General features: G+C 46.5%; 1 protein-coding gene and 1 long non-coding RNA gene across 3 annotated transcripts; both read right to left on the bottom strand.

The window, feature by feature from the left end:
- Nucleotides 1-1,583: 1,583 nt before the first annotated feature.
- On the bottom strand, nucleotides 1,584-27,081 carry VSTM5 (V-set and transmembrane domain containing 5). 2 transcript variants are annotated; one of them, XR_006653781.3, is made up of 5 exons: nucleotides 26,808-27,081; nucleotides 8,289-8,615; nucleotides 8,045-8,185; nucleotides 5,877-7,913; nucleotides 1,584-5,390 (listed from the first exon to the last, which is right to left on the bottom strand). XR_006653781.3 is itself a non-coding variant. In XM_024579014.4 (4 exons), the coding sequence occupies exons 1-4, from the start codon at nucleotides 26,896-26,898 to the stop codon at nucleotides 7,870-7,872; spliced, it is 603 nt and encodes a 200-aa protein (XP_024434782.1). In that variant the 5' UTR covers nucleotides 26,899-27,081; the 3' UTR covers nucleotides 5,397-7,869. The 2 variants fall into 2 exon arrangements, 1 of the variants encoding a protein (XP_024434782.1); XM_024579014.4 differs by lacking the exon at nucleotides 1,584-5,390 and having other exon boundaries at nucleotides 5,397-7,913.
- On the bottom strand, nucleotides 17,544-26,524 carry LOC123478555 (uncharacterized). The gene is made up of 3 exons (XR_006653782.2): nucleotides 26,396-26,524; nucleotides 19,397-19,499; nucleotides 17,544-17,764 (listed from the first exon to the last, which is right to left on the bottom strand). It is a non-coding gene; the product is annotated as an uncharacterized lncRNA (long non-coding RNA).
- Nucleotides 27,082-27,699: the final 618 nt, after the last annotated feature.

The following is a 27,699-nucleotide window of genomic DNA, read 5'->3' on the forward strand; positions in this document are numbered from 1 at the left end:
GTGTCCAAGTCTTTTGCCCATTTTTTAATTGGGTTGTTTGTCTTCCTGAAGTGGAGTCTTGTGAGTTCTTTATGTATTTTGGAGATCAAATCCTTGTCCAAGGTATCATTGGAAAATATGTCTTCCCATATAGTTGGTTCTCTTTATTTTAATGCTGTTTTCTTTAGCCATGCATGTTTTCTTTAATTTGATGAGGTCCCAATTGTTTATTCTTTCCTTTATGTCCCTTGCTTTAGGGGACATATTGGTGAAGATATTGCTGTGTGGAATGTCTGAGATCTTCCTGTCGATGTTTTCCTCTAGGACTTTTATGGTGTCATGACTTACATTTAAGTCTTTTATCCACCTTGAATTTATTTTTGTGTATGGTGTAAGTTGGTGATCGAATTTCATTTTTTTGCATGTAGCTGTCCAGCTATCCCAACACCATTTGTTGAAGAGGCTATTTTTACTCCATTTTATGCTGCTGCCCCCTTTGTCAAATATTAATTGACCATAGTGACTTGGATTTATTTCTGGGCTTTCTGTTCTGTTCCATTGGTCTATGTGTCTGTTCTTATGCCAGTACCAGGCTATTTTGATTACAGTGGCCTTGTCATACAGTTTGATATCAGGTATTGTGATCCTCCTGCTTTGTTCTTCTTTCTCAAAATTGCTGCAGCTATTCGGGGTTGTTTATGGTTCCATATAAATTTCTGAAATGTTTGTTCTCTATCTATGAAATATGTCATGGGTACTTTAATAGGGATTGCATTGAATCTATAAATTGCTTTGGTTGACCAGAAATTCTAATTGGCATTTAAGTATCATTGATGAATAAAAACAAAACTGAATTATTTAATAAGTTCACTTTATTTATGAAGAAAAAGTCCTTTCAAACCACGAGGTACCTGAGGGAATAATACTTGTAGCATTTTTAGGAACACAATGGCCAAAAAACCACTGGTTGGCTGCATCAGAGGACTTTAACCTACCTGTGTGTGTACTTTATAAGGTCAAATCTATAGTTAGAACTATAACCTTACTTTACATTAGCAGTCTTCCTTCTCCCTCCCCCAGACATTCAGTCTCTGATAAACTTTACATGTAACCCATCAGTATTATAGAACATTGACTCTGAATTTCCTGAAAGAGGAAGGGATTCATAGGAGATAGAGTTGAAGAAATCTGATGTAATAAATTGCCAAAGATATGAGTTCCGTCTGCAAAAAGTCCAGCCATTGTTTAATATAGCAAGAGCGGTTTGTGCAACATTGATATAGCATGGCAGCCAAGGAGAGAGGACTGGAATGAGCATGCATGAACAATGACAACTTCCCGGTACTAGTCAGTGGGGGCGGTAGATGCTGTTGAGTGAGCATGTGTACTGTGTGGCCATCACATTCAAAATGACTGAGCAAGTAGAGCAATGAATCTGCATCAAACTTTACGTTAAGCTTGAACATTCCTCCATGGAAACTATTTGGATTATTCAGAATGCCACAGATATGGGCAGCTGGTGATTGGCAGCTTCGTCACAATAATGCACCCACTAATGCATCATGTCTCTTGCAGAGTTTTTTGGTGAAACATCAAATCACCCAGGTGACTCAGCTCCACTGCAGCCCACACTTGGCACCCTGCAACTTCTGGCTTTTCCCAAAACTCACATCACCTTTGAAAGAGAAGATATTTCAGACCATTGATGAGACTCAGGAAAATACCATGGGGCAGCTTATGGCAATTGGGAGAACTGTGAGGTCCCAAGGTGCCTGCTTTGAAGGGGGCTGAGGCACCATTGTCCTATGTACAATGTTTCTTGTATCTTCTTCAATGTTTCTATTTTTCATATGTGGCTGGATACCTTCTGGACAGACCTATTTATTTGTGTATATATTGTTCGAAATAAAGTAATTTTTCTGTGAACAAACTATTATAAAGTGTCCATGCCATGGATTGCATTGTGCCAGCAATGAGAATGAAATTTAGGAATAGGTAGAGACACAAAATAACACCTAAGAAACATTAAGGGAAACAAGGAAGTTGTAGGTAATATGTATAATAGCATCCCCTTTGCCTAGCAAGAAAGCAAATAAATATGTATATAGTGGTGCATGTATACGTAGATAGATATGTTCATATGTGCATAAGCAAGTCTAGAAGGATACACACCAGATTTAACTATTGTTCCCTTTGGGTAAGGTTGAAGGATGGAGAACTTTTACTTTTGACTTTATACATAGACTTCAGTATCATTTTAATTTTAAAGAAGGTTTTATCACCTTTGTAATTAAACCAAACTCAAAAGAGGCACCTAATTTTTAAAAGGCAGTGGACATGAGACAGGACAGTTAAAAGCTTGGAAAATTCCTTGGCATGTGGAATGGGGAAACTGAGACAGACAGCTGATCAAACTGGCCAAGCAATTTACAGCCAGGTGCAGATGGTCTCCAGGGCAGAAAGCCCGGAGAGCCCAGCAGGGGGCACAATGGGAAAACAAGGACCTAGCTCCCTGGGTAACCGCTCCTCCCCTGGCCTTTCCTTCTCGGAGATAACATCTAAGCCTCAGTTTTGTTTTAGCTCCAGGCCCAGAAAATTAGCAAAATCAGGTGGGTGACAGCCAGAACCAAATGCAATGTCTAAAGCCCCCTGCCCTGCCACTGACCAATCAGTGGAGACCATGACCCTGAAAGGGCACACCTGGGAAACTGATGAATAGTCTTCTGAATCTCTCCCCTGAGACCTCCCCTAAGATTCCTGCCTGCAAGACAGAGATAGAAGCCTCGAGACAAGGGACCCAGCATGCACTGCTCTCCCTCTGGGGATCAGCTCAAGCCATTTGTTTCCTTCTTCCCCCACTTCTTTCTTCACAGGCATGCTTCACCTAAACTCTAATGCAATGGACAGGTGGCAGCTTATCCCAGGCTGATCCCCCGAACCTGTCCCCAAAAGCCCCCTTTTCTCTGACTTCCCAGTGAGTAAGGCAGTCCAGCCTAGGCTCTCCTGTTGCTCCTTCTATGTGAAGCCCTTCCTTGTTCCACTGTTTCCAGCTTTAATCAATGAATCCTCATAGTCACCTGGACCTGTTGTGAAATCTTTCCTACACCAAGAACCCACACACTACAGGCTGGCCCTAGGCAGACCCACTTAGGGCCAGGCCCCTGTCCGGTAACAAATAATGAACTCAGCCCCCTTGTTCTCAAGGATTGGAAAGCTGGGACGGGTTTGCGCATGCAGAGAGGTGCGCACATTGGCAACTCACCCCATTCTTTGATGGAAGTTGAGCTGTGGATAGACGCCAACCAGAACCACAGGGATTCGCTCTGTTTCCATAAACTATAGATGTGTCTGATGTTTCCCTGGAAACTGGGCAGAAGACAACTATGCTGGATAGATGAAAGCTAGTGACAGAGAGAGGGGTTCCCAAGCATTGGCAAGGAGACCACATTTAAGTCACAGCCCTAGGGATTCGCCCCATCATATTTGTTTCCTTGGCCTTGGTCACCTCTCCTAGCATTCTATTCTGCCACTTCTTCACCACTGTTAGTTACCCAACCCTTCTGAATTGCATCCTCCCTCAGGCCTTGGGGCTTGTCTCTGCATCCCTGCACTGAACAAGGTACCCTGATAACCGTTCCTATCTCTCTGCCTTTGCTCACTTTTGTGCGGTATGATTTCAAATCAAGTGAGCGTGGTGTACTGTTAGGTATTAACCATCTCATGTGGGCTTCAAAGTACAGAGATTTTCTGTTTTAGCTCTCCTTGCATACCCAGAACACCAAGGAATGAGAAAAAATGATAATACAGTTGATCCTTGAACAGCGCAGGGCTTAAGAGTGCCAAACACACACTGCTGCACAGCTGCAAATTCAAGTATAACTACAGTCAACTCTCCACATACGTGGATTCCCAGCTTTGAGTGTAAAGTGCCGTTGACCCTTGAACAGCATGAGTTTGAACTGCACGGGGCCACTTACAGATTTTAAACCTGTGCTGTTCAAGAATCAACTGTATATTAAAAAGAAAGAAGAGACCCAAAATGGAGTGACTTTCACTAAGCCAACCGACTCAACACCTAACCTAACTGCAGTTTCAGCCTCTCCTAGGAATGGACTTCTAAACTAATCAGCTTGGAAGTTCCTGGTCATCACTTAGTGGAGCAATCTGGCTGATAAAACCCCCGCCGTCCCCTAGGAAAGGCAACCTTGCCTGGACAAACCCTCTCTTAACTTGCTGGCCCTCCTCTGGTTTTGCCTATGAAAACCTTCCATTTTGTGCAACCCCCCTCCCCCGAGCACCCTTCTAGTTACTAGATGATGTTGGGAACCGCCCTGCCTGGTTTCAGAGGCTGTAACCCCCCATGGTTAAGGCTGAGTCAGAGTTGGGACCATAAGCCACTAAGGAGACAAAGCTTATCTCCCTGGCAGAAGTGCCACTTCTGCCCACTTCACCCTGCTTGGCCCTGAGCTTGGCCAGTTAGCCAATGACGGGTAAGAATCCTCAAGGGAGGATCAACCTAAGACAGGCTCTGGTCACGGAAAGAGGCCCGCAGGGAAGGACTCGGGGGGCTGTGGAAAAAGGGGGTGATGGACCCTCGCCCCTCGGCTTTGAAATAGCCTGAGTCCTCATTCTGTCTGCAAGAAGTCTCCTCATCTCTTGGCTGCCTTACTTCCCTTGCCTGACTTAAGCCTGAAGCAATAACAGAGGGCAGTGCAGTCCTGTGCTGGGAGGGGCAGATTCCCTGGGGAATCAGGCCTAACAAAAATACATACATTCCTGTGAAACCTACTTAATTTGTACCCTCAGTTTAAGAGATAAGGGTCCAGACCTGAGATGAGTCTGGCGCCTAAAGTTTTATGGCCCTCTAACTAATTGGCTGTAACTCAGAATAAGCCCTCAGAGTTTTCTGTAAATCATGTATTGTTTAACCCTTACTGGCTGACAATGATTGATGAGCTTTATCCGTATTCCTAAGTGAATGAACCTAATAAAAGCCCCTGGAGAGAGAGGCTCTGGGCCCTTCTCCCCTTGAGAGAAACAGCCACCTTTCCTCCCCAAGCAGATCATGTCTTGGTAGTCTTTTTCTTCATCCATGGTGGACCCGGCGGGCTGCGTTAAAGCCCCCCGACAAGATGAGATGCTGTCTGAGTCTTGAATTGCTTAATAAAGCCTGTTTGATCTTCACATTTACTTGGTCAAACTTTCTTTAATGAAAACTTTTTGGTTTCTTAGATCACAGTCCCCGAGAGGACATTCTGTTGACAGAGCACGTGTGTCCTGTTGGGTGTCGTGTGCACCGTCGAAGGGGGTGGGACAATTGCCACATCATTTCAGTCCTTTCCCGAAGCAGAAAAGACTCTACAGAGTTAGATTCATATTCTGGAAGCAAAAACTTCAAATTCATCTTCTGGCTGCAATAGAGGGGAGAGTGATGGTGATAATAAAGTGTTGTTTCTCTGAATTGCTACAGAACGCTTGTTGTTAGAGCCAATGTAGTTCATTTGATTGTTATTTTTTTAAATGTGCCAGACTCATCACTGTGGCTTAGAGTTTTGCTCATGCCTGCAGCTGATGGAACCCTGGCCTGGCGCCTCTGAGTCCTCCGCGGGGGTCGGCTCACCCACAAAGAACCAGGGCTTTATTTCCAGGTTTTATTTCATTCTTTAAAATAATTTTCACAGTTTAAAACATAATAACTTATAGCTTAGCATTTACAGTGGCTAACCTCTATGATATATTTTCCTTTTTGCAAAAACAGACAAAAACCTCAGGCTCTAGAGTCAAAACTATTCCACGGAAATGCTCAGGGTGAAGGGCGCTTTAAAAGTGCAAAATAAAGACATGGAACGCTGAGGGTATAACCTTTCAGGATATGTTTGGGGGGCAATCTAACTTACATCTGGGGTTGCCCATGGAGGCCTCTCACTGGGTATTTTCCATTTCTCCTTTTATATGAAGATTTCCAGTCCTGCCTTCTAACAAGCAGAGAGGTCTGAAAAGCAAGCAGTGAAAGAGGACACACAGACTCCAGCAGCTGCCAGGTGCGGACTGGTTTCCCGCTGATATGCTTTGTGGGTGATGGGAGAAACATGTAAGCAGGTAATCCTAGACACCCCGTTCTCTCAGGTTCTCCTCACCCAGCTTTTCCAGGGCACTGGAGATCCACCGGTACAAGGAACCTGTCCTGGCACAGGCCTGGCTCCTCTGCTGTCCGGGCAAAGAGCACAGGTGTGCACGTTTGCAAGTGTGCGTGCACAGGAGGCGGCCTCAGGTGAGAATGCTCATGTCAGGAGCTAGAGCTGCAAACCAGCTGTGCAGCCCAATTACTCTCTTTTGGCTTTTCATGTCAGATAGTGCCTTCCAAGCCCTGCTCTACATCACTGATAGTTCCTGCCTGAATACTCTGAAAGATCTCTCCCTGCCACTCTGGTTCCGTCACTCAAGGAAGGACCGCATACCATCTTCTTGAGGCAGCTCCTTCTGCTGCATGGAAAGCAGAAAAGATGTGGGTGTTGGGGCCCTGAAGGGGGGAAGGGAGAAAGGGATGTTCTAGCTCTCCTCCTTTGTATGGTGAATTTGCAGCTGAGGGCTGGGGACACAGCTAATAACCTCAGCGTCCACCAGTAATTGCGGTGGTACCTTCGATCGGTAGCTAAGAATACCAGAATGATAGAGATAATGGAAAATAAACGCAGGCCTGCTTTAGAGCTTGCCAAATGGAAGTTGGGATGGAGAAACTTTCAGGTAAACATGCTAACCAACACCTGAGAGAAGGAGGGCCAAGGCCAGCTGTGATCCAGCCCCCAATTTCACCTGGAGCCCAACACCCCAGGGCATTTTATCAATTTCCTGTAATCGGTATAGCGCTGACTGCTTTCAGATCGCTGAGGAATCCTCACGCCTGTCTTAAATTGCTTGGAGAGCCCCAGGTACACTGTGGGCTTCATTTGATCACTTGGCTGTGAGGTAGGTGAGCTGCAAGTGTTCCCCTGCCGAGCTGGGAGAGCAAGGGCCTGACTTGAGGCATGAAGTGTTAGAGATTTAGGGGGACACGTTAGAAGCCTGAGCTGACTGACCCCCTGTTGTACCACCCATGATGCAGGCCCAGCCTTCACAGCCCTTGTCAGGAGGCCCTCTGGGGGGGGCAGATGCTGCCTGTGGTGAATAAGATCTGTTCTCCTCACACCCACCTAAGTTGGGGCCACAGGAGGATAAATTCAATTAAAGTTGGACTACCAGGGGAAGAGAAAGTTGATTTTCTCCCTTTTCCTTGTTCCCAATGCTGGTCCCTCAGGAACAAATTAAGCTCTTCTCCCTAAACCTCCAGGCCATGGGAGGCTCTCACCGCTCCTGGAGCCACTCACTACAGCACAGCAGCACCCCTCAGTCTGTTCCTTCCTCCGTCTCAGGCAGCAGGCTGTCGAAATGCCTCACGTTTTCTCCCAACACCTCCTACAGGAGAGGGTTGGAGGGCACAGTCAAGCAGACAGCGGCACAGACTGCTTGTGCCGGTGCCGGCTGCACACCTGATCTGGAGAGCGCTGGCCTCTGACATGGGGTCGCCTCCAGTGGCCACTGCCGGCCCGAGCACAGCGTGGTGAGCAAGCAGCCAGGGTTTGCACTATGACATTGGTTACGGGCTCCCACGCTGCAGCCACGCAAAGCACTCTTCTCCCTGAACTTGGTGCAAGTGCGAGAACTGACTTTGTCCAACCCACAGTCCTCAGCTCCATGCAGTCAACTTTGTTCACATCCGGCAGTCCCATCATGAAAGGGTGGTTGTGGCAGGACAACGGGAGGCTCTCAGGGGGGACTGCTATGTTTGCTCCTTTCACCAGAAAAGAATGTTTTTCCTCTTGAGGTAGGAATGTAATTGGGGCTCAGCCTTGGCTAACACTCAACGTCTTGTAGCTCGATCTCCTCAGCTGTGTTCTCTGCAAAGCAAAAGACAAGTCAATGAGTTGCAAGTCAGCCATAAACTTGTGTTTATGGTGAGAACAAGATTACATGGGCCACCTCAGGCCATAAACGCGTGAATTGATTATCACGAGGCCCAGAGAGTTACCTTTGAGCTTGTGTCTTCTCTTCCTCTGGAATTTATATGCACACTTATTACAAACCCACATGAGGCTAATTAACACTGCAGCCACAGCCGCGAGTAAAGCAAGGAAGACAGCGACGAAGTGGAGGTCTTCATAGAGGATCTCTATAAGGTGGGGGACGGGGAAGGGGAAGATAAGTCTCTTTTAATGTCATGGAGTCAGCCTCCCACACACTTGCAGTCAGAGGGGCACCGGGGCCTGTCTTACCCGACACATGCAGCACGATGGTGCCAAACTGGCTGCTCCCCAGGTGCTCGGTCACTGTGATGACGTAGTAGCCAGAATCCCTCACGCCCACGCTGAAGAGCTGGATGGAGCCATTGTCAAAGGTGCAGACTCTGTCCTTGTGGCTTTGGGAGATGTTGGCCTGGGTCCCCGGCTTCCACTCCACGATCTTCTGCACTCCCCAGTTGGATGTATACTTCCATTCGATGGTGGGGACGCCATGGCAGGAGTATTCCACCGAGAGCAGGATGTCTTCTTTCACTGTGGCGTTGATGGTGGGCTGGGGGATGTACAGGGACACGCCCTGACCTGCAGGATGGAACGCTAGGTGTGGGGCAACTTATAGGAACTCACAGTGGTGTGAACTTCTGTAATTCATTGATTTTTTCAGCAAGTATTTCTTGAGTGCCTATTACATGCTGGGCTCTCTTCCAGGTTCTGGCGCTAATGCTACAGTGGTGAATGTTATGGTATAAACGTTCATACCCTGCCCCTCAAATTTCTGCGTTGGAACACTAACCCCCAGTCTGGTTGTACTTGGAGTTGGGGCCTGGAAGGAGTTAAGGTTAAATGAGGTCATGGGGGTGTGGCCCTGATCCAGTAGGATAAGGGTTTTTATAAGAGGAGACACAAGAGAGCACGTTCCCTCTCCAGGGGCACAGGTGGATGAAAGGCCGTGTGAAAACACAGCAAGAAGGCGGCTGTCGATAAGCCAGGAAGAGAGCTCCCACCAGAAACCAAACCCTGCCAGCACCTTGATCTTGGACTTTCCAGCCTCCAGAACTGTGAGAAAATAAATTTCTGTTGCTTATGCTCCCAAGTCTGTGGTATTTTGTATGGCAGCCTGAGCTGACAGACAGTGAACAAGACATAGGGTTACTGTTTACTGTTACCTGGAGCTTTCGCTAAAGGAACCAACAAGATCATCTTAGATAGCGACAAGTGCTTTAAAGATAATAAAATAGGGCACTGGTGACCAGTAGGGATGGAACTGGTCAACACCATTACAGAGAACGGTCATGGATGTTCTCACTCAGGAAATGACTTTTGACATGAGACCTAAAGGACAGGGAGGAAGAGGAAGCAGCCAGGTAATGACAGGGGGAAGTGCATTTCAGGCAGAGGGAACAACCACAAAGCCTGTGAAGTGAGAGTGAGCACTGCTAAGCCTGTGGGACAGAAAGACAGCCCCTCTGCTAGAGTGCAGTGGGCCGTGGGCACAGGCGAGGAGACAAGGTGGGAGAGAGGGGCAGGACCCAGGTCATGAGGTGAAGGTCAGGGGTGAAATTTTTACGCAAGGCTAATGGGAGGCTATCGGGGAATTAAGCAGGAGCGTGACATTCTCCATTAAGCTTAAGAATGTTTGCTGTGGAAAACTTTCTGGGGGTAAGGGGACCAGAGTGGACACAGGAAGAGCAGTTGGGTGGCTGCCATGGGGGACTGGGGAAGAGGGTGAGATGTGACCTTGGAGAGAGTGAAGAGGGGTCTGATTTAGGGCATGTATTTGGAAGTAGGGAGGCCATGCTGACAAACTAGATGGGGGGGTAGGTGAGGCAAAGAGGCATCAAGCAGAGATTTCTGCATGAAATGGCTAGATTAATAGTAGTGCCATTGGCTAGAGTTACATATATGTTGTTACACCATATTAAGTAGGTTCCAGGCACAGGCCCTGTGCTAACTGCTTTACCAAACACATCATTCATTAGGTTCACAAAACCTATTGCAATTCTATCAAAAATTTACATATAAGCAACCTCAGGCCCTGGCCAGTGTGGATCAATTGGTTGGCATGTCATCCCATACACCGAAAGTTGCAGGTTTGATTCCTGGTCGGGGTATGTACAGGAGACCAGCTAGTGACTCAGGCAGGGCTCAAGCTTGGAGCTCATCCCTTGGTTTCCACCTCGGCTCCCTGTTGAGCCCTCTCATTCTTTGGGTGCCTGGTTGCCTGGAACTCTTGTTGTGTGGCTCCAGGTAACCACACCTGTTACTTTTCCAGGCCTTTCTCACTGACCTGTCCCACCCCCAGCATATCATATTTGTGCTGATCCCTAAAACCTGGCTCAGCAGCTGGAGATAATCTGAACAATTCCATGCTGAAAAACTGGGAATAATGGCTTTTAAGAGTTATAGCTGCCAAATAACAGAAATGTATTTTCTCCCTGACTCTGTATGTCAAAAATGTTAAACACACAGAAAGTTTGAAGATAAGTACAATTAGTATCTATATACCATTCCCTAGATTCACCAATTATTAACATTTTGCCACATTTGCTTTCTCTCTGTTTTTTTCAGGAAGAAAACAGAGGTCAAATTCCAGGATAGCCCACAGAAGACAGGAATTAGGTGTTTCCTTCATCTCTGTGCCCGCTGTACCCAGCACAATGCCTGACATAGTTGTTGGTCAATAAATGATTGCCGAGTGAATGAGTAAGTGAATGACCCAATATTTATAGAAGCAAGAAGGAGAATGAGCCATTATTGATAAAACTGTTGTTGCTTGGGTGGTTAAAAAAGTTAGGCCCATCTAAAAGCTAACAAGCATATAAGAAAGAACTATAGTCAAAGCTTCCTGTGCCAGTTACTTGATTATGTACTTATTATGTACTTCACAACCCTTGTCTCTCTTATTTTTTAAATGAGAGTCAGCAACATGCCCGCATAGCTAGGAAACGTCGAGGGTGGGGTTTGAATGCAGCCTGTCCGATGCAGAATCCGGTTTGTCCCACTCTACTTGGTGACTGTCATTTACATCAACCTGTATTTTCTGCTTTCTCTGAGCTCAAATGTGAGCAGTTGAAATAGTAATTTCTGTCAGCTCTGGGGAACCCCACTTAGGACGAGTGACAGATGTGCATGATCACTCATGTGTGTTTCATCTACATTCTATGCTCACCATGCTGATCAAGGGAGATTACCAGCCTTAGGGACCTTCGTTTGAGCCTTTCAATTACTTTGGCCCAAGAAAGAGCAAAACTGAGAAACAAACAAAAATAACAAGCCCGAGTTTCTCAGACGCTGATGTAAAAACAAACAAATAAATAAATGCATCGACTTTAAAATGCAGCCTGCACTGCCATGCTGGAGGAATGCAGGCCTCTGACCTCTGGGACCTTGGGGACTAGGTGGAGAGGGGCAAAGGGGGAAAAATTAGGACAACTGTAATAGCATAAACAGTAAAATATAACTTAAATTAAATGTTTGGGATGTTAAAACAGGGCAAAATAACCTTTGGGCTGGACCTAAAGCAACATTGTGCCCCAAAGAACTGTTCACAGAGACAACAAGAAAGCAGAAATGTGACCACCAGACTGGAAATTAAAAACACTCTTTAGAAGCAACTTCACTGTGTCGGTTTATCTGCACCAATAGAAAGGCCTTCCTTCTATTAATGTAACTATTCCTCTTCCCCTTCCCACACCCCTTGTCACTGTCTCCCAATCAGAACTCCATTTGGATGTCTGCCTGAGTCAGTGTTTCTCACATAGTTATTATTTTTTGGTCTCAAATAAATGCTTGTTGCCTCTTACTTTGGCCTTTTATTTTTAGGTTAACACTGATACAGCTGTGAACTGACCAACTAGTTTGCATTGGTTTCTGCATTTTCTCTTGACCAGAAAAATTTCCTCCTGATCAGACAAACAAATCAGGTATTTAACTAGGTTTTAGGACCAAAGGGTTTCTCCTCCTGTCAATCTACCACATATAATAGAAATAAATGATCTGTAGCAAGGAGAACTAATGGTTCCAAGAGTTTAAAGGCAAACTGCTTGTCAACAGTATAAAAAGTTAAATTAATGAGTAGCCACCCCTGCACCTGATGCTAACATCATTCCTGAATGTCCAGAGAGACTTAGTGACTAGACCAATATTCAGACCTGGTTCAAAAGTTCTACTCAAGGAGGTCCACTCAGTAAATCAAATTCTACTTATAAAATTGATGCCAAGCAGTCATTAACATGGATAAGCTTTGTAAGAACAAAGAAAGATGTCTATGATATGTTAGTAAGTTAAAAAATAAATTTATAAAACAGCATAAGATTTATTTATATTTGTGTAAATATGTGCTGATTTGTAGAAAATGTTGGAGTAACGTATGCTAAACTGTTAACAGGAATTGCTCCTTAGAGATTAGATGGCAACAGAATTTTATTTTACAAGTTATATATTTATAATTTATAATTTTATACATTTATAATTTTGTACCTTTTCACACTTACTTATTGAATTAATTTAAAAAAATGTATTTTTAAAATCTTTTTAAGTGCACCTGATTAGAACAACCAATCTGGTGGGCAAAGTTTAAAGAAAAGTTTAGTTTAAAAGTTTACCTTGCTTCTTATAATCACTTGAATTTTGTGTGAAAAGCAGAGAAAAGCCACATTCTACCCATTTCCCAGATCGATGAAGATGCCTCCTTTAAGGAAGAAGTCACAGAACTGAGGATTTTAACAGGGCCGAAGTCACTGGAACCTGAACCCAGAAGCGTCCTGAAAGCCTGATTTTTGGGGCTTAGTGAGAAGTAATTAGAGAGAAATTATCAGGCAGGTGAAACCAGATTCCAAGCAACAGGCTGGAATACTGGCGTGGGCAAAGTAGGTTAATAATAAATAATACAACACTTAATACATAAATAATACTATAAGAATAAACTGTTTCATGTACTCATAACTGTAAACCTACTTTTGCCCACCCCTGTATAATACAGCTGGTCCTTGAATAACATCATTTCATTCAGTGTTGTTTCGTTATAATGTTGATGAGAAAAAAAACTGATTCCTGGCCAGGGCCACCATCTGTGTGGAGTTTGCACATTCTCCCTGTCTGTGTGGGTTTTCTCTGGGCCTTTCGTTTTCCTCCCGCACCCCTATGGTGTGCACACCAGGTGAATCGGCATGTCTGCCTTGTCCCCGTGTGGGTGTGGGTGGGTGTGGGTGTGAGTGGTTCTGTGATGGGTGTCCTGTACTGGATGGGTCCCACCCTCCACCCTGAGCTGCTGGGATAGGCTCCGGCCACCATGAACCTGATGTGTTTGGGTCTTTATTTAGAAGTTTTGTGATATTTTTGTCAGAAGTATGAACCTGACTCATATCAATTAGCCTAGGGTAAAATTGGTTTCATCATAACATTGCTTTGCTTCAAGTCTCAGTTTCCAAGAACCTCTCAACTATGGTGAGAACTCGTATTTAGAATGATTCCTTATTCCTTTTCTTACAAATAAATTACAGAGGTAGTGCCTTGCTGCTTTTAAAAATTTAGTTTTTAAGAAGGATATATTTCCTGAAATCACACCAAAGGCCAATATGGTTCAGGACAGAATTCTGGTGGACAAGAGTACCAATGAACGGTGAGACAGATATATTGCCGACGTGGTCTCTGAGTTTAAGGAGTCGTGGAGGGGACCACCTAATCAGGACCTTTCCACCCACTGCTCTGGAAAGCTATTTATCCAGGCCGTGTGATCATCAGATGCAGCTGAGAGCCAGGAAATATCATCATCATTGTCATCATCCTTGTCCAGCCTGGAAGCAGCTAAACTGGGAGTCAGACAGCGAGGGTCCAGGAGTCCTGATTTGGGAAGCTGCTGGAGTGGGCGGTGGACTGCTGAATCCCCTCCAAAGGGATTGTTCCCAGGGGCAGTGAGTGTGGTGGAGACACCCGATGTGGGCAGGATTCACAGGGCTTCAACCCTGGTGTCTCCTTGCCATGAGACCTGGAGAAAGTGTCTTCACTTCTGGGAACCTCAGGGCCGCCCACTTTAGAATGAGGCTGGAAAACCTTGGGGAGGAAGGCTGAGGATGAGGGACACGCGTAGAAGGCCCAGCAGGGCACAGCACTTTGTGCTGGCCCAGCAGCTGCAGCCGCCACCACTTGCCCCCTCCCCTCAGTGCTGTGTCACTGGTGTCAGGGTGACCAACCTTCCTGATTTACCTGGGACTGAGGGATTTCCCAGAATGTGGGAGTGTCACTGCTAAAATCAGGAGAGTCGTGGGCAAACCAGGACAGTTGGCCACCCTACCTCAGACTTAAAGAAATGTTGAAGAGCAAAGAGTAAACTCCAAGGTACACAATAGCTGATTTCTAAGGTGCCCATGGGTCTCAGCAGGGGTGGGTGCAGGACAGCCAGGTCCAGGTAAGCTGAGGGTGGATGAAAGCCACATCTCCCTCAACCCTCTGGCTCTGAACATGTCTCCCATGGGTCAGCACTCCCACTGTGTCCCTATTTCAGTGGGGACCTGCCCCCATTCGTCAGTGAACCCAGCCTGCACACACCACACTTCCTCCCCAGCAGGACACTGGTATGTGGGTGCTGGCCTGGAGAATATTATTATCCCCATTTTACAGAGGAGCAAATTTTGGCTTGCAGGAGTTGGGCAAGAGGGGAGACACTCATTTAAGCTGAGGCCGAAAGAGTAAGATTTTAAAGCCATGGGCAAGGGAGGAAGCACAATCCCAGCTGAGGGAACAGTGAACCCACCAGGGAGCCATGGTGGATCCTCAGGTTTGGGACTTGGTGACTAAAAAGTGCAGGCTGGCTGCAGTGAGAGGAATCTGTGACAGGCTTGGGGTTATTCTTGGAAGGTCTTCCTTGGGCACAGAGGACACGGAATGGTGTTCGAATAGAGGAATTGCAGGATCTGAACTTGGCTCCTGGAAGGTCAATCTGGCAGCAGAATTTGTTATCGTTTACACACGTCACCTGCACTATCCCGGGCCCAGTACTATGTCAGGGTACTACCCTTACTACCCTTGCCCTATGCACTTTTAGGAGAACCTCTGGCTGGAGCCCAAACAGTTGAGAACAGCGGGGGGTGGCCCTACCTGGGCCTGAACTGGGGAGCGGATAGGGGGCAGCAGGAAGTGCATGTGTGATGGTTTACCGTGGGATCTTTGCTGGGAGAATCATTTCCAATCCATCTCAGAAACCGCAGCGTCCAGCATACAGCCTGGCACTTTTGTAGATGCTCCCGATACACTCATATGAATCCCTGTGGGACATTTGGTCCTGTCCAAAATATCCACAGAGACATTTGGTCCACAATGAAAGGTCCCTGATATTCGAGCTGTACCCAAAGGTCCATAGAGACATTTGGTCTGTGGTTAATGAAACATAAGTCCTGCTCTTCTGCAAGATTTGAACTCCGACCCATCCATCTAACCCCACGTGCCATGACCAGCTAGGCTACCAAGGTGAGAAGGGTTGTTATTGGCAATTTAGCCACAACACAATGATTGAAGCAATAAAACTTAATAGTATTTATTATAAATCCTATAAACCAAAAGTAGAAATAAACATCATGGGCCCTTTGAACCCAGGGAAATTTTTGACAGGACCAAATATTGGATAACTGTATGAGTGAGTGAGTGAATGAATGAATGAATGAATGAAGATCCTATTAAACTGCTGCCTATTTGGAGAGATCAGGAAGGGAGGATCTTGTCAAGCTGAAGGAGTTATGGGTCTGGCTGAGGGAGGTGCTGGCAAGACCCCTTTCCCACCCTAAGTCTGCTGAGAGCTAAATAGCTAGGAGGGGAATTGTCAGTTTCACACAACTAAAATATCCATGTCCCTGCTCTCTTCTGCCATTCTTACAACGAGCGAGCTTGGAATTCTGGAGACACAGCTGTGGGTAGGAAGCAGAGCACCCCCAAATAATGGCTCTTGGTTTCACTGGCCATGAACAGTGTTGATGACTGACTCCTGCACATAATTTATAGGGTACCTATCCCTCCTATTAGCTCAGGTATTAACCTGCACCCCAAAGCCTGATTACTCAGCTCATCTCCAAGGGAGCTCCCATTTAATGGCCTTGGGAGGTCACACAGATGTCAGACAAACCTAAACAAGATAGGCAGATGCAGGTTTAGACAGAGGTCGGCAGGCTGCTCCCCTCATCAAGTTCCTCTATCTGTACCCCAACCAGAAAAATCACTCCAAAAGAGCAACAGCCACCATTTCTATTGGTAATACCCATTAGGTGCTTGCTGTCATACGCAGTGATCACAGCGCAGCGAAACCAGGCTGGGGAAGTGGAATGACTTGGCGGCTATCAGACTGGTAAAGATGAAGAGGTTTGATGATATTGTGTGGTCAGGAGTGTGCAGAAGTGATACTCAAACATTACCATGTGGGCAGTAAATGGGTGTAACCTGCTTGGAGGGCAATATGATGAAATCTAGAGAATTACTTACATAGCACATACCTCTTGACCCAGAATTCCACTTTTAGGGACTTATCCTACTAGTAATAAGGGCACACAGATGCAAAGATATAGGTATAAGTATTGTCACTGAAGCATGGTGGAGTCAACTGCAGCAACAAACGACTAGAGACAACCTATGTGTCCACTGGTAAAGAAAATTGTTTCTTACTTGACTCACAACACTTATGACACTCGCACGACCTGGAGTCAGCACTGACCCCACAGGTTAAGGGCGCTGTCCCACAAGACCACCCCCCACTTCAACGCCAATCACAAGTCTGGCTTCTCATACTTCTGACCAACTGGCTACACATTAGGGGTTCCCATGACCCTTCCCTGAGGTTTGATAATTTGCTAGAACAGCTCACAGAACACAGGAAAGCACTTTTCTTACTATTAACAGTTTTCTATAAAGGATGCAACTCAGAATAGCCAGATGGAAGAGGCCTGAGGCCAGGTATGTGGGGAGGAGTGTGCAGCTTCCACGCCCTCTGTGGGTGCATCTCCCTCCCAAGACCTTGATATGTTCACCAGCCCAGAAGCTTTCTGATCCCCTTCAGTTTATATGTTCTTTTTTGGGGGGGGTGGGAGAAAGTTCCATTACATAGGCATGACTGAATGAAGTCATTGGCCATTGGTGATTAACTCAATTCCCAGCTCCTCTCCCTTCAGGGCCCTAGAGGTCAGGGGGGTGAGGCTGAAAGTTTCAGCCCTCTAAACACATGGTCCGTTCCTCTGCCAACCAGCCCTCAATCTTCCAAGAGTCTCCTCATTAAGAAAGAAAAACACACTCTTATTACTCTGGTGATTCCAAGGGTTTTAAAAGCTTCGGGCCAGGAACTGAGCACTCAGATCAAACATTACAACAAAAGATGTTCCTATTACTCAGGAAGCTGCTAGGAGCCCTGTGTCAGGAACCAAGAGCAGAGATGGTCTGTTTCTTATTACGTCATAACCAGTTAAATAAATGATCAATATTCATACTTTGAATTATGAATGTTCATACTTTAATATGCTACAGAGACATTAACAATTAGGTAGGTCTATGTACATTGGTATTAGATAATCTCAAAAATAATGAAAGCGCATAGAGCAGAGCAGTGTGCAGAGAATGTTTCCATGTGAGTAAAGCAATGCGTGCACACACACACTTATCCGTGTAACACGGCCGCACAGGCACACTGACATCCGGGAGTTGTGGTTGTCTTCAGGGAGGAGGCTGGCTGCCTGGGGTGAAGGAAAGCCTTACATTTTCTATAGGAAATGGACAGTTGGAATATTTTAGGAAGTTTGTGAATGATATAACAAATAAAAACAGCATGATCCTAAAAATAAATGCATGCCAACACTGGGTCTGAGCCCCAGATTCTTCATGTTTGAAAATGTTAGTAATTCACATTTACAAAATCAACAAAGTACTTAACAAACATCATCTCTACCTGTGAAGCAGGCTGGAAACTTGTGTTATGAAATTATGCTTTTTGTTTCATAGGTACTTGCTTATTTGATCACTGAGAGAACTATTACCAGTTTATTATAACGAATTCAACTCAGGAACAGCCAAGTGGAAGAGATGCATCAGGCAAGTGCAGAAACTGAGACTCAGACATAACGTAAGTGCCCAAGTCCTATGTTGCCAAGTAGAAACTCAGAGCTGAGACTGGAACTCAAGTCTCTTTTCATTTCTCCACAGTTGCCTCCAGTAAGAGAAGGCACTTTGAGTATAGAGGTGAAGTTTTTCACTTATTTTATGTTTCCCAAAAGAGCATATTGCTCGGTGCTGGTAAAGACTTGGGAGAGACGAGGTAAGAAGCGGGAGTCTAGGCCTGGGCTCTCCCATACAGTAGCTGCCAGGCACACACACCTGTCGAGCACTTGAAACGGGCTAGTCCAACTGAGATGTGCTCGGAGTGTAAAATACACATCGGATTTTGAAGGCTTAGTACTTGGCAAGTTAGAATGTAAAATAACTCGTTAATAATCTATACATTGATTACATGTTGAAATGGTAATATTCTGGATATATTAAACAAACAAGATATAATAAAAGTAAAAAGAAACAGGTGAAATTAATGTGGCCACTAGAAAATTTAACATTACTTGTGGCTTGCATGAGTGTCTTACACTATGTTGCTCTTGGGTCACACCAATTTAGACTATCACTCCTCCACCCTTTTACAAAATACACATGCTGTTCCCTTGAGGTTATATCACTCTCTCCCCTTCTCCCCAGGGTGAGTGCTCTTTCCCCTGGTTCCAGCATCTCCATGGAGAATCAATCCAGCACCTGCTTCTACAAGAACATTCTCCCTCTATCTACCTCGGCCTCTAGTAAAGCAGCCTGCTCTGACCACAAACTTCTCTCCTTCCTCTTTACTCTTCAACCTGTCCCATTGGCCTCCTCCATCCTTCCACCTGATTCCCTCTGCTTTTCTGAATCCTCACTGCCCTTCGTATCCAGCCTTGGTTCCAAAGCCATCATGTCTTAAGCAGTCCTTCCAATTCTTTAATCTCCATTGAATCTCCTCTGTCTTCTCATCAAATTTGTTTGGCAAAATCCTAACCCTGGATCAACCACTCCCTACTTGTTCTCTGCCCAAACCTGAGCAGTCAGTGTCACAGAAGAATGTCCATGGCAGATACTCCCCAGAACAACAAAGTCCATTGTTTCCAGTGTACATTCAAGAATTCAAGAGGGCCCTCCATACTGCCAATCTTACTATGTTTTTTAATGTAAATTTACTCTTCTTTTTTCCACAATTACTAAAATATGATTTCCTCCATCTCTTAGGACCTACAAGTTCTTCCTCATTCTCAGGAGATGATCTTTTCCTCCTGGGACACCTGCTTGAAACACCCTTGTGGCTTCTGGGTCACCACACTCACCTGGTTTTCTTCCCAGCTCCTTTGATGGTAGAGTGGACACTCAGCAGGCTTCATGAGAGGGCAGCTCCACCCTTGTCCCCAGATGCCGAGAAGGCACACCGGCCTGTGGGAGCAGAGGGTGGCAGAGGAGGGCAAGATGCTGGCTGGGGATGCCCTGGGAGGGCCACCCCATGCACACTTCTTGGAACCAAAAGACCCAGGTTCTATTCTACCTGCACCCTCCCTCGTGGGGTGATTGTGCAAATCCCTGGCCCACCATTTTCTCATTTGTAATTAGGGATCATCATGGCTTGGCTGTCAATGGGTCAATAAAAACAAAAACTAAAAAATATGTGAGAGAGCTTGGCAGTGAGGCACAATTCCAGGCCATGAGATTTGAATCCAGTCTCATTTTATTCAATGGCACCTGGGAATGGAAGCCAAGGGGACTAATATTTGCACCTCAGTGTCACATGCTCTACATAGGAGTCTATTATTAATTTGGTGCCCAAGAAGCTCCTCAGCCCAATCTTTTCTCTGACCCTGCAGAGTGGATTGTTTGAACCAAGGAATGAGCGAGGTATGTAATTCAATTTTCCCCCTCCATCCTCTCCAATGCTATGACGTCATATTTCTCAACATTTAGCTGTATTGGAATCACCTCGAACCCTTATCAAAACACAATTGCTGGGCCTCAGCCTCAGTTTCTAGTTCAGTAGGTCTGGCATTAGGCCCCAGAGTTTGCATTTCTAACAAGTTTCCAGGCAATGCTGCTGCTGGTCCCAGAATGCTGCTGCTGATCACACTTTTCGAACCTCAGCAGTAATGACTCTGCAAGAGCTTCAGGCAAAGGGGGCACTGGGGGTGCTCTCAGCATCCCTGCAGGCCAATCCCTCCTCTCCTTCTGTGACACTGGTAACACCACTTCTGCCAGGCGGGAGACCAGCCTCTGCTGCAGAACTTCTCATCTTGGGGGAGGGAAGACTGGGGACACACTGTTACTGTCAGAATGAGGACCAGAGGGTAAAGATTGAAAGGATAATGGCTCTGGTGAATAGAATTGAGGCAGTGTGTGTATAACGGGCACATTCAGAGACTGTGGAGTCAGACAGACTGGTGTTCAGAAGTTAGGTTTGCCAGTAACAGCTGTGTGACCTGTGGGATAAAGAATTTCTTTCAGTCTCAGTTACCATATCTATGAAATAAATATGGTAAGTCCTTACTTAATGTCAGTGATAGGCTCTTAGAAACTATGACTTTCACTGAAATAACATATAAGGAAACCAATTTTATCATAGGCTAATTGCTATAAATAAGAGTTGAGTTCCTACAGCATAGTTCTGGTCACAAAAGTCAGCACTTCCAAATAAAGACCCAAAACTCTTCTAATATTAAACATTGAAATAAATGTGTGCTATGCATATGTTTAAAAAGATTAAGAAAAACAAGTATGATAATTCTTTCCCAGACTATGGTTTTCACTTTAGGGTCATGAGTGGCAGAATGAAGTTGAAGTGAGACAATGTGTGTAAGGAGATTATCAGTTTCTAACAGTTGGTAATCTCCCTGTAAATATTAGCCATTATTAAGAATTCTTTGACGATATATTGAGCTGCTTACTGAGGTAGTGAACACCCATTCTCAGGGTGTGGGGTGGCAGCTGGAATTATACCAGGGACTGAAGCACTAAACCTGAGACTGGAGTTGGAGGATTGGGTAGAAGAGGCTGCTTCCTCTAGCTCAAATCATTTAGTAGGTAGAGAAATGGAATGGGTATTTTTTAATCTGTGATTCCCTTACCCAAGAAACTGGATGACCTGAAATTCTACCCTGTGGAATTCCTTCTGGAATCTTTTTCACCTTAAGCAAAAGCCACCCTTGCTGGAAAGCTGGAGTCTTCTGAATGGCCAGAGGCTATAGTCAAGTCACTGCGATGTTTCTACTCAGATGCCAAGGAAGCCACACAGGGGCAGTTGCCTGGCCTGTACAACACTGGGGGCTGGGGCACTGCTGGGTTTGCCCTCTGCAGAGCTGGGCTCAGGACTTAGGCCTGGGCCAGTGGCTAGCCTGGGAAACTCGAAGATTGGAGCCTTCTCAGATACCTCTGCAGAAATGTGTGTGGCACTGGAGGACAAAGGAAGAAATGAGGTAGTGTGGCCTCCTAACAGTTCTTCTGGGAGGACTTTACAGGATGTCTGAGGGCACTTGGAAGAGAGGTGTAGAGTGATCAATAGATAGTACAGGCATGTACATGACTGGGTACCATGGTTAGACTTATTTTTTCAAATAACAAGGCCTTCTGTCTGAGATGGAGGTGTAGGTAGATACCTCGTGCATCCTCGCACAACCAAAAGAAGGAAAACAACAAATTTAAAAACAAAAAATAACCAGAACTGCCAGAAAATCGAACTGTATGGAAGTCCGACAACCAAGGAGTTAAAGAAGAAACATTCATCCAGACTGGTAGGAGGGGCAGAGATAGGCAGCAGGGGTGAAGAGGCCTCACAGCAAGGCTGCAGCTGGCAGAATGGGCAGTCCCACAACTGTGTGTGGATAACCAGGAAGGACAACTGGGGAGTGAGACGGACCATGCAACCCAGGTTTCCAGCTGGGGGAAATAAAGCCTCAAAACCTCAGGCAATAAAAACCTGTGGGAGTTGTGGCAGCGGGAGAAACTCCCAGCTTCACAGGAGAGTTTGTTGGAGAGACCCACAGGGTCCTAGAATGTACACAAACACACACACCTTGGAATCAGCACCAGAAGGGCCCAATTTGCTTGTGGGTAGTGTGGGAAGTCACTGAGAGTTGGCCAAGAGCTAAGAAAGCAGCACTGTTCCCTCTCAGATTCCTCCCCTACATACAACAACACAGCACTTCCACATGGGTTGCCCCACCCTGGCATATACCTAAGACCCCACCCCTTACAATATAAGAGCTGTGCCAAGACAAAAAAATATGGCCCAAATGAAAGAAGAAATCAAGGTTCCAAAAATAGAACTAAGCAATGAAGAGATAGCCAACCTATCACATGCAGAGTTCAAAACACTGGTACTCCGGATGCTCACAGAAATGGTTGAGTACAGATGCAAAATGGAGGGAAAACTGAAAGCTATGGAAAGTGAAATGAAGAAAAATATACAGAGAACCAAAAGTGAAGAGAAGGAAACCGAGACTCGAATCAACAGTTTGGAGCAGAAGGAAGAAATAAACATCCAACTGTAACAGAATGAAGAAACAAGAATTCAGAAAAAGGATGAAAGGCTTAGGAATTCCCAGGACATCTTTAAACATTCCACATTCGAATCATAGGGGTGCCAGAAGGAGAAGAGGAAGAGCAAGAAACTGAAAACTTATTTGAAAAAATAATGAAGGAGAACTTCTGAAATCTGGCAAAGGAACTAGACTTCTAGGAAGTCCAGGAAGCCCAGAGAGTCCCAAAGCAGTTGGACCCAAAGAAGCACACACCAAGACACATCATAATTACATTACCCAAGATTAAAGATAAGGAGAGAATCTTAAAAGCAGCAAGAAAAAGGAGACAGTTACCTACAAAGGAGTTCCCATAAGACTATCAACTCATTTCTCAAAAGAAAACCTTACAGGCAAGAAGGGGCTGGAAAGAAGTATTCAAAGAGATGAAAAACAAGGACCTACATCCAAGATTACTCTAGCCAGCAAAGCTATCATTTAGAATGGAAGGGCAGGTAAAGTACTTCCCAGATAAGGTCAAGTTAAAGAAGTTCTTCATCACCAAGCCCTTATTATATAAAATGTTAAAGGGACTTATCTAAGAAAAAGATGATCAAAAATATGAATGGTAAAATGACAACAAACTCACAACTCTCAACAACTGAACCTAAAAAACAAAAACAAAAACAAACTAAGCAAACAACTAGAACAGGAACAGAATCACAGAAATGGAGATCACATGGAGGGTTATCAGTGGGGAGGAAGAGGGCAGAAAATGTGGGAAAAGGTACATGGAATAAGAAGCATAAATGGTAAGTACAAAATAGACAGGGGGAGGTTATGAATAGAATAGGGAATAAGAAGCCAGAGAACTTATTTGTATGACCCATGGACATGAACTAAGGTGGGGCAATGCTGGTGGGAGGGGGGTGCAGGGCAGAGGGGAATAAAGGGGGGGGGATGGGACAAGTATAATAGCATAATCAATAAAATATATTTTCTAAAAAAGAATAGATAACAAGTATAGGAAGTGGAGAAGCCAAAGAACTTATGCGTATGACCCATGGACATGAACTAAGGTGGGGGAAATACTGGAGGGAGAGGGGGTGCAGGGCAGAGGGGAATAAAGGTGAGAAAAAAATGGACAACTGTAATAGCATAATCAATAAAATGTATTAAAAAAAAAGAAAAAAACCCCACAAAGCTCTTTTTTCAAAGGAGACTCAATAGCCAATTCCTTTTCGTCCTCTAAGTCTTAGTTTAAAATCACTTCTTCCAGGAAGCCTTCCCCCATCACTCAGCACATTTTTCCCCTTCCTGACAAGCTGTTTCCTTAGTACGAGCCTAACGCAGGGACAGGGAAATGGCCCAGTCCAAGAGCTCTCTGCTTGTGGTCACACGTTAAAATCACCTGAAAAGCTTAAATGCAGAACAAAAGAGTGCTGGGTCCTGCCCTCGGAGATGGTGATTTAACTGTCTCGGGTGGGACGTGGGCATCTGTGGGTCTTACAAGCCCCCCAGGTGGACTCAATGTGCAGCCCTGGCTGAGAAGCACTAAACCAGAGCACCCTCCTTGTCCTGAATGCTCAGGGAAGGGAAGAGCCCTCATATGCAGGGCTCCCCACCAGCACTGGGACTGGGACCAGTCCCCAGGATCTTCCTCTTCTGCTGGCTGAGGGTTTCCCAGGAAGCCCCAGAGCAGCTGAGCTCCTCTGGGGTCAGTACTGTACACACCAGAGCCTCACCCCTGGGGTGCACCTCAGCAGGGGGAAAGACCAATGTGCTTCCTGGTCCCCACGTGAGCAAGGAATGTCCTGTGCTCTCTTTACGGTTCAGTGTGCCAATTCCCCTTTGCCCATAGGGCTGACCAATGCTTTCCCAGCCCAGCAAATCAGTTAGGGGAGAAAATCATTTTCCAACTTTGAACTTGCCAATTGTGCCTCTCTCCTACTACCATTTCTGCTGGATAAGTAAATAAGTTCCTACTGGAGCCCGTTTTCCAGGGAAATGCCACGTGCGGGCAGCCCAGGGCCCGAGTGCCCTGGACTACGCAGTGCCATGTCAGGGGACTGCCAGCTAAATCCCAGGACGTGCCTGCTAAGGCAGCACGCCACTTCCTGTTCTTTTGCTTAGCACGTGGAGACTCGGCCAGGCCCCACCCTGAACAGGGCAAACTCTGGCATCTTCCTTTTTTGATAAGGGCTCTAATCTTATCATGGAGTTCTACCCCCCACCCTCCCCATGACCTCAACTAAATCTAATTACCTGCCAAGGGCCCCACCTCCAAATACCATCACTTCCTGGGTGTTAGGGCTTCAACATATGAATTTCAGGGGGACACAAGCCTTCTGTCCCTAAAAGTCCACTTTACAGAGAAAAGGCTTCAAAGGCGGGCTGTTTGTGTGTTCATGTTTGTGGGGTGTGCTTTAACTTAACTGCAGTGTAAGTGATGAACATCAGATTTTCTGGGTGGCAGCTTTTGACAGGCTGAAAAGGCAGGAAATGGAGGGAGCTGGTGAGAGGGAGCCTGCTCTACATCATCAAGGCTGGCCCCGAAGCACAGGCCTTACTCAGGCAAGTGCACAGGTATTCACTGTCTTTTAAGGGGTGGAGCCTGGCTAGCCCTCGGTAAGTGCTAGCGACCCACAGCTGGAAGAGTGGCTGCTTTCCTGGAGCTTACAGCTGTTCATGAGTCAACTATTAAGAATTGCAAAACCTTTACCTGTCCTCCAGGTTTTACACATGCTTCCTCTTTGCCCAGGATACTTTGTATTCTCTCTGTTCCATTTCCCTGGTTGCTCCTGTCTATCTGTCAGGTCTGGGGCAGTGCAGCTCCCTTTGGAGGGCTTGCCTTGGTTCCCCTAGTCTGGTTTTGAGCCTCTAGGGCTTCCAGAAGTTTGGCACCTCCTTCCTCTTAGGGCTTGCCACCCCAAACTGGCACTCCTGAGTGCTTGTCTGAAGACAAGACTGTGAACCATGCTATCTCCAGTACCCACTGTGGCCTGCTTCCTGCAGGCAGATGGTGTCCTGGATGAGTGAGTGAATAAATAAAGTATACACCATGGTGAATGGCAGGCCCTTGAAAATCAAGGATATCTGTGCAGACGTTGCCTGAGAACGGTGGTTGGAAACATGTGCGGGAGGGTTGAGAAACAATGGGAAAGGTCACCGCAACTCCAAACACACCAACCCACCTCATGGAGTCACAGCCGCTATTTCCTGCCCCACAGACAGCTAGTGGCACGTACCTCATGCCCGTCTTTCTGAGTTTCTGAGATCTGCAGCCTCCAAAACTGGGCCAGAGAGGCATAAAGGTCAAAAGCACCCGATTGTCCATATTTGAATCCTAGCTTTTCCACTGGCTAGCTGGTGACTTTGCACAGGTTACAACCACCTCCCTGTGCCTCAGCTTCCTCACTTGAGAAACCGATAAGAGTAGCGCTGATTTCTTAGGATTACCCAGAGGATTAAATGATAGAAGTCTTATAAAGTCTGAGGGATGGTGAATGCATATGTGTCTTAGCAAGTGCTGGCTCTAACGACAGGTCCTCCCACCTCCAGTGGCCCCGCACTGGTCACTCTTTAAACCTCAATTGACTAATCTGTAAAATGGAAATCATAATAATGACAATGATTAAACTAGAAAGTAAGACAGCGGGGCTGTGCGTCGCATTCAGATTCATCAAACAGGGGGATTCTAGTGCCGACCCTTTGCTCAGTCCAGAGTGGCGAGGACCACCCTGCATTCAGTTCCCAACACCCAGCTCAACCCCTCCGAATCCTTTTTCAAGAGTCTACTGTGGATCTCTCTGAGTAGTCGGGGAGACTTACAGAAGGTGCTGGTGACCCGAGAGGATGGGTGGAGGAGTCGGTCCCAGCAGTAGGGGCCCGGCCCGTGCGCCCTTGAGGTCTCGGACACCTTACGTGCAGTCTGCTTACTCCAGGAAAAAGAAATGAAAAATATTGCGGAGGAGGCGTCCCCCCACTGGCGCCGGTTATCTCCCGGACCGCTTCCGGCTCTGATAACGCCTGGCTGGGGCGGGGCGCTCCCGGAGAGGTGGCCCAACCGTCCCGGCCGGGGAGACTCCGCTTTGCCTGGGTCCCTTAGGCCACGGTTGGCACCCGCTCCGGGCTGCGCCCAGCGTCCCCAGCGAGCTGCGTGTGCCTGCCAGCCAGGGGCGGCTGCGGAGGTGGGCGACTCCCGGAACCCTCCCGCGCTCTGCCCCGCCCGCCCCGTGCTTACCCTGCAGGCAGCAGGCTGCTGCCAGGCCGAGGACGAGGAATCCCAGCGAGACACCACGGTGCTTCCTCTGCCCGCTCAGTAGAGGCCTCATGAGCAAGGCCAGGGCAATGCAGCGGCCTTGGGCTCCCCCGGTGGCGGCCCTACCCCGCTGTGCTCTCCCGCAGCTCCTGCCTTCCCGCCCGCCTCCCCTCTGCTCCTCTTCCTCCTCTTCTGGCTCCTGCAAGTCCCCAGGGCCAGAGGCAGATGAGCTGGTTGCACTCTGGTGGAACCAGTTCCCTAGGAGTTCGAAGAGAGAGAGGGAGAGGGAGAGAGAGAGAAGAGAATGAATGCGGGAATGCACACAGAGGTAAATAATGGCAAATAAGGAGCAGTGTCCTTCCGTTCACACCCAGTTTACTGGTATTGATTCAAGATTCAATCGGATGCTGGGTGGCAGGAGGGAGGGAAAGTACTAGCTGTTGCCTGAGGACCAGGAGGGACCATCTAATCAATAGCTCCAAGGGAAAGGAGGGCCTTTAGGAAACTGAAATGACAGCCGAGTGGAGAGGAGTGAGAAGAGGGGGAAAGAGAGCCACAGGCTGGCTGCTCTGGGTGGAGCCATTGGACAGTGATGATACTCATCCGCCCATCCATCATCCAGCCATCTAACCAAGCACCCAGCTATCCATCCGCCCTTCATCCACCACCATGTAGCCATCCAGACTTCCACCATCCACCCATCTGTCCATCCACCCACCCACCCACCATCCATTCATCCACCATCCATCATTCATCCATCCATCCAAGAAGCCTTCACTGAGAGCCTCTTATTTGCACAGGACCTGACACGTAAGTTAGAGAACATTGGTGGAATGAAGCAAGTGCTGGGGCTACAACTGTGAACAAGCCAGGT

The sequence above is a fragment of the Desmodus rotundus genome, chromosome 5, assembly GCF_022682495.2.
Source record: "Desmodus rotundus isolate HL8 chromosome 5, HLdesRot8A.1, whole genome shotgun sequence".
NCBI classification, from domain to species: domain Eukaryota; kingdom Metazoa; phylum Chordata; class Mammalia; order Chiroptera; family Phyllostomidae; genus Desmodus; species Desmodus rotundus.

Bases quoted from the DNA above. Each gene is read 5' to 3' on its own strand.
- VSTM5 (XM_024579014.4), bottom strand. From the start codon at position 26,898: ATGAGGCCTCTACTGAGCGGGCAGAGGAAGCACCGTGGTGTCTCGCTG. The intron at 8,616-26,807 runs GTAAGCACGGGG...TCCATCCTGCAG, and splicing joins AGCAGCCTGCTGCCTGCAGG to GTCAGGGCGTGTCCCTGTAC. The intron at 8,186-8,288 runs GTAAGACAGGCC...CCCACCTTATAG, and splicing joins CATCGTGCTGCATGTGTCGG to AGATCCTCTATGAAGACCTC.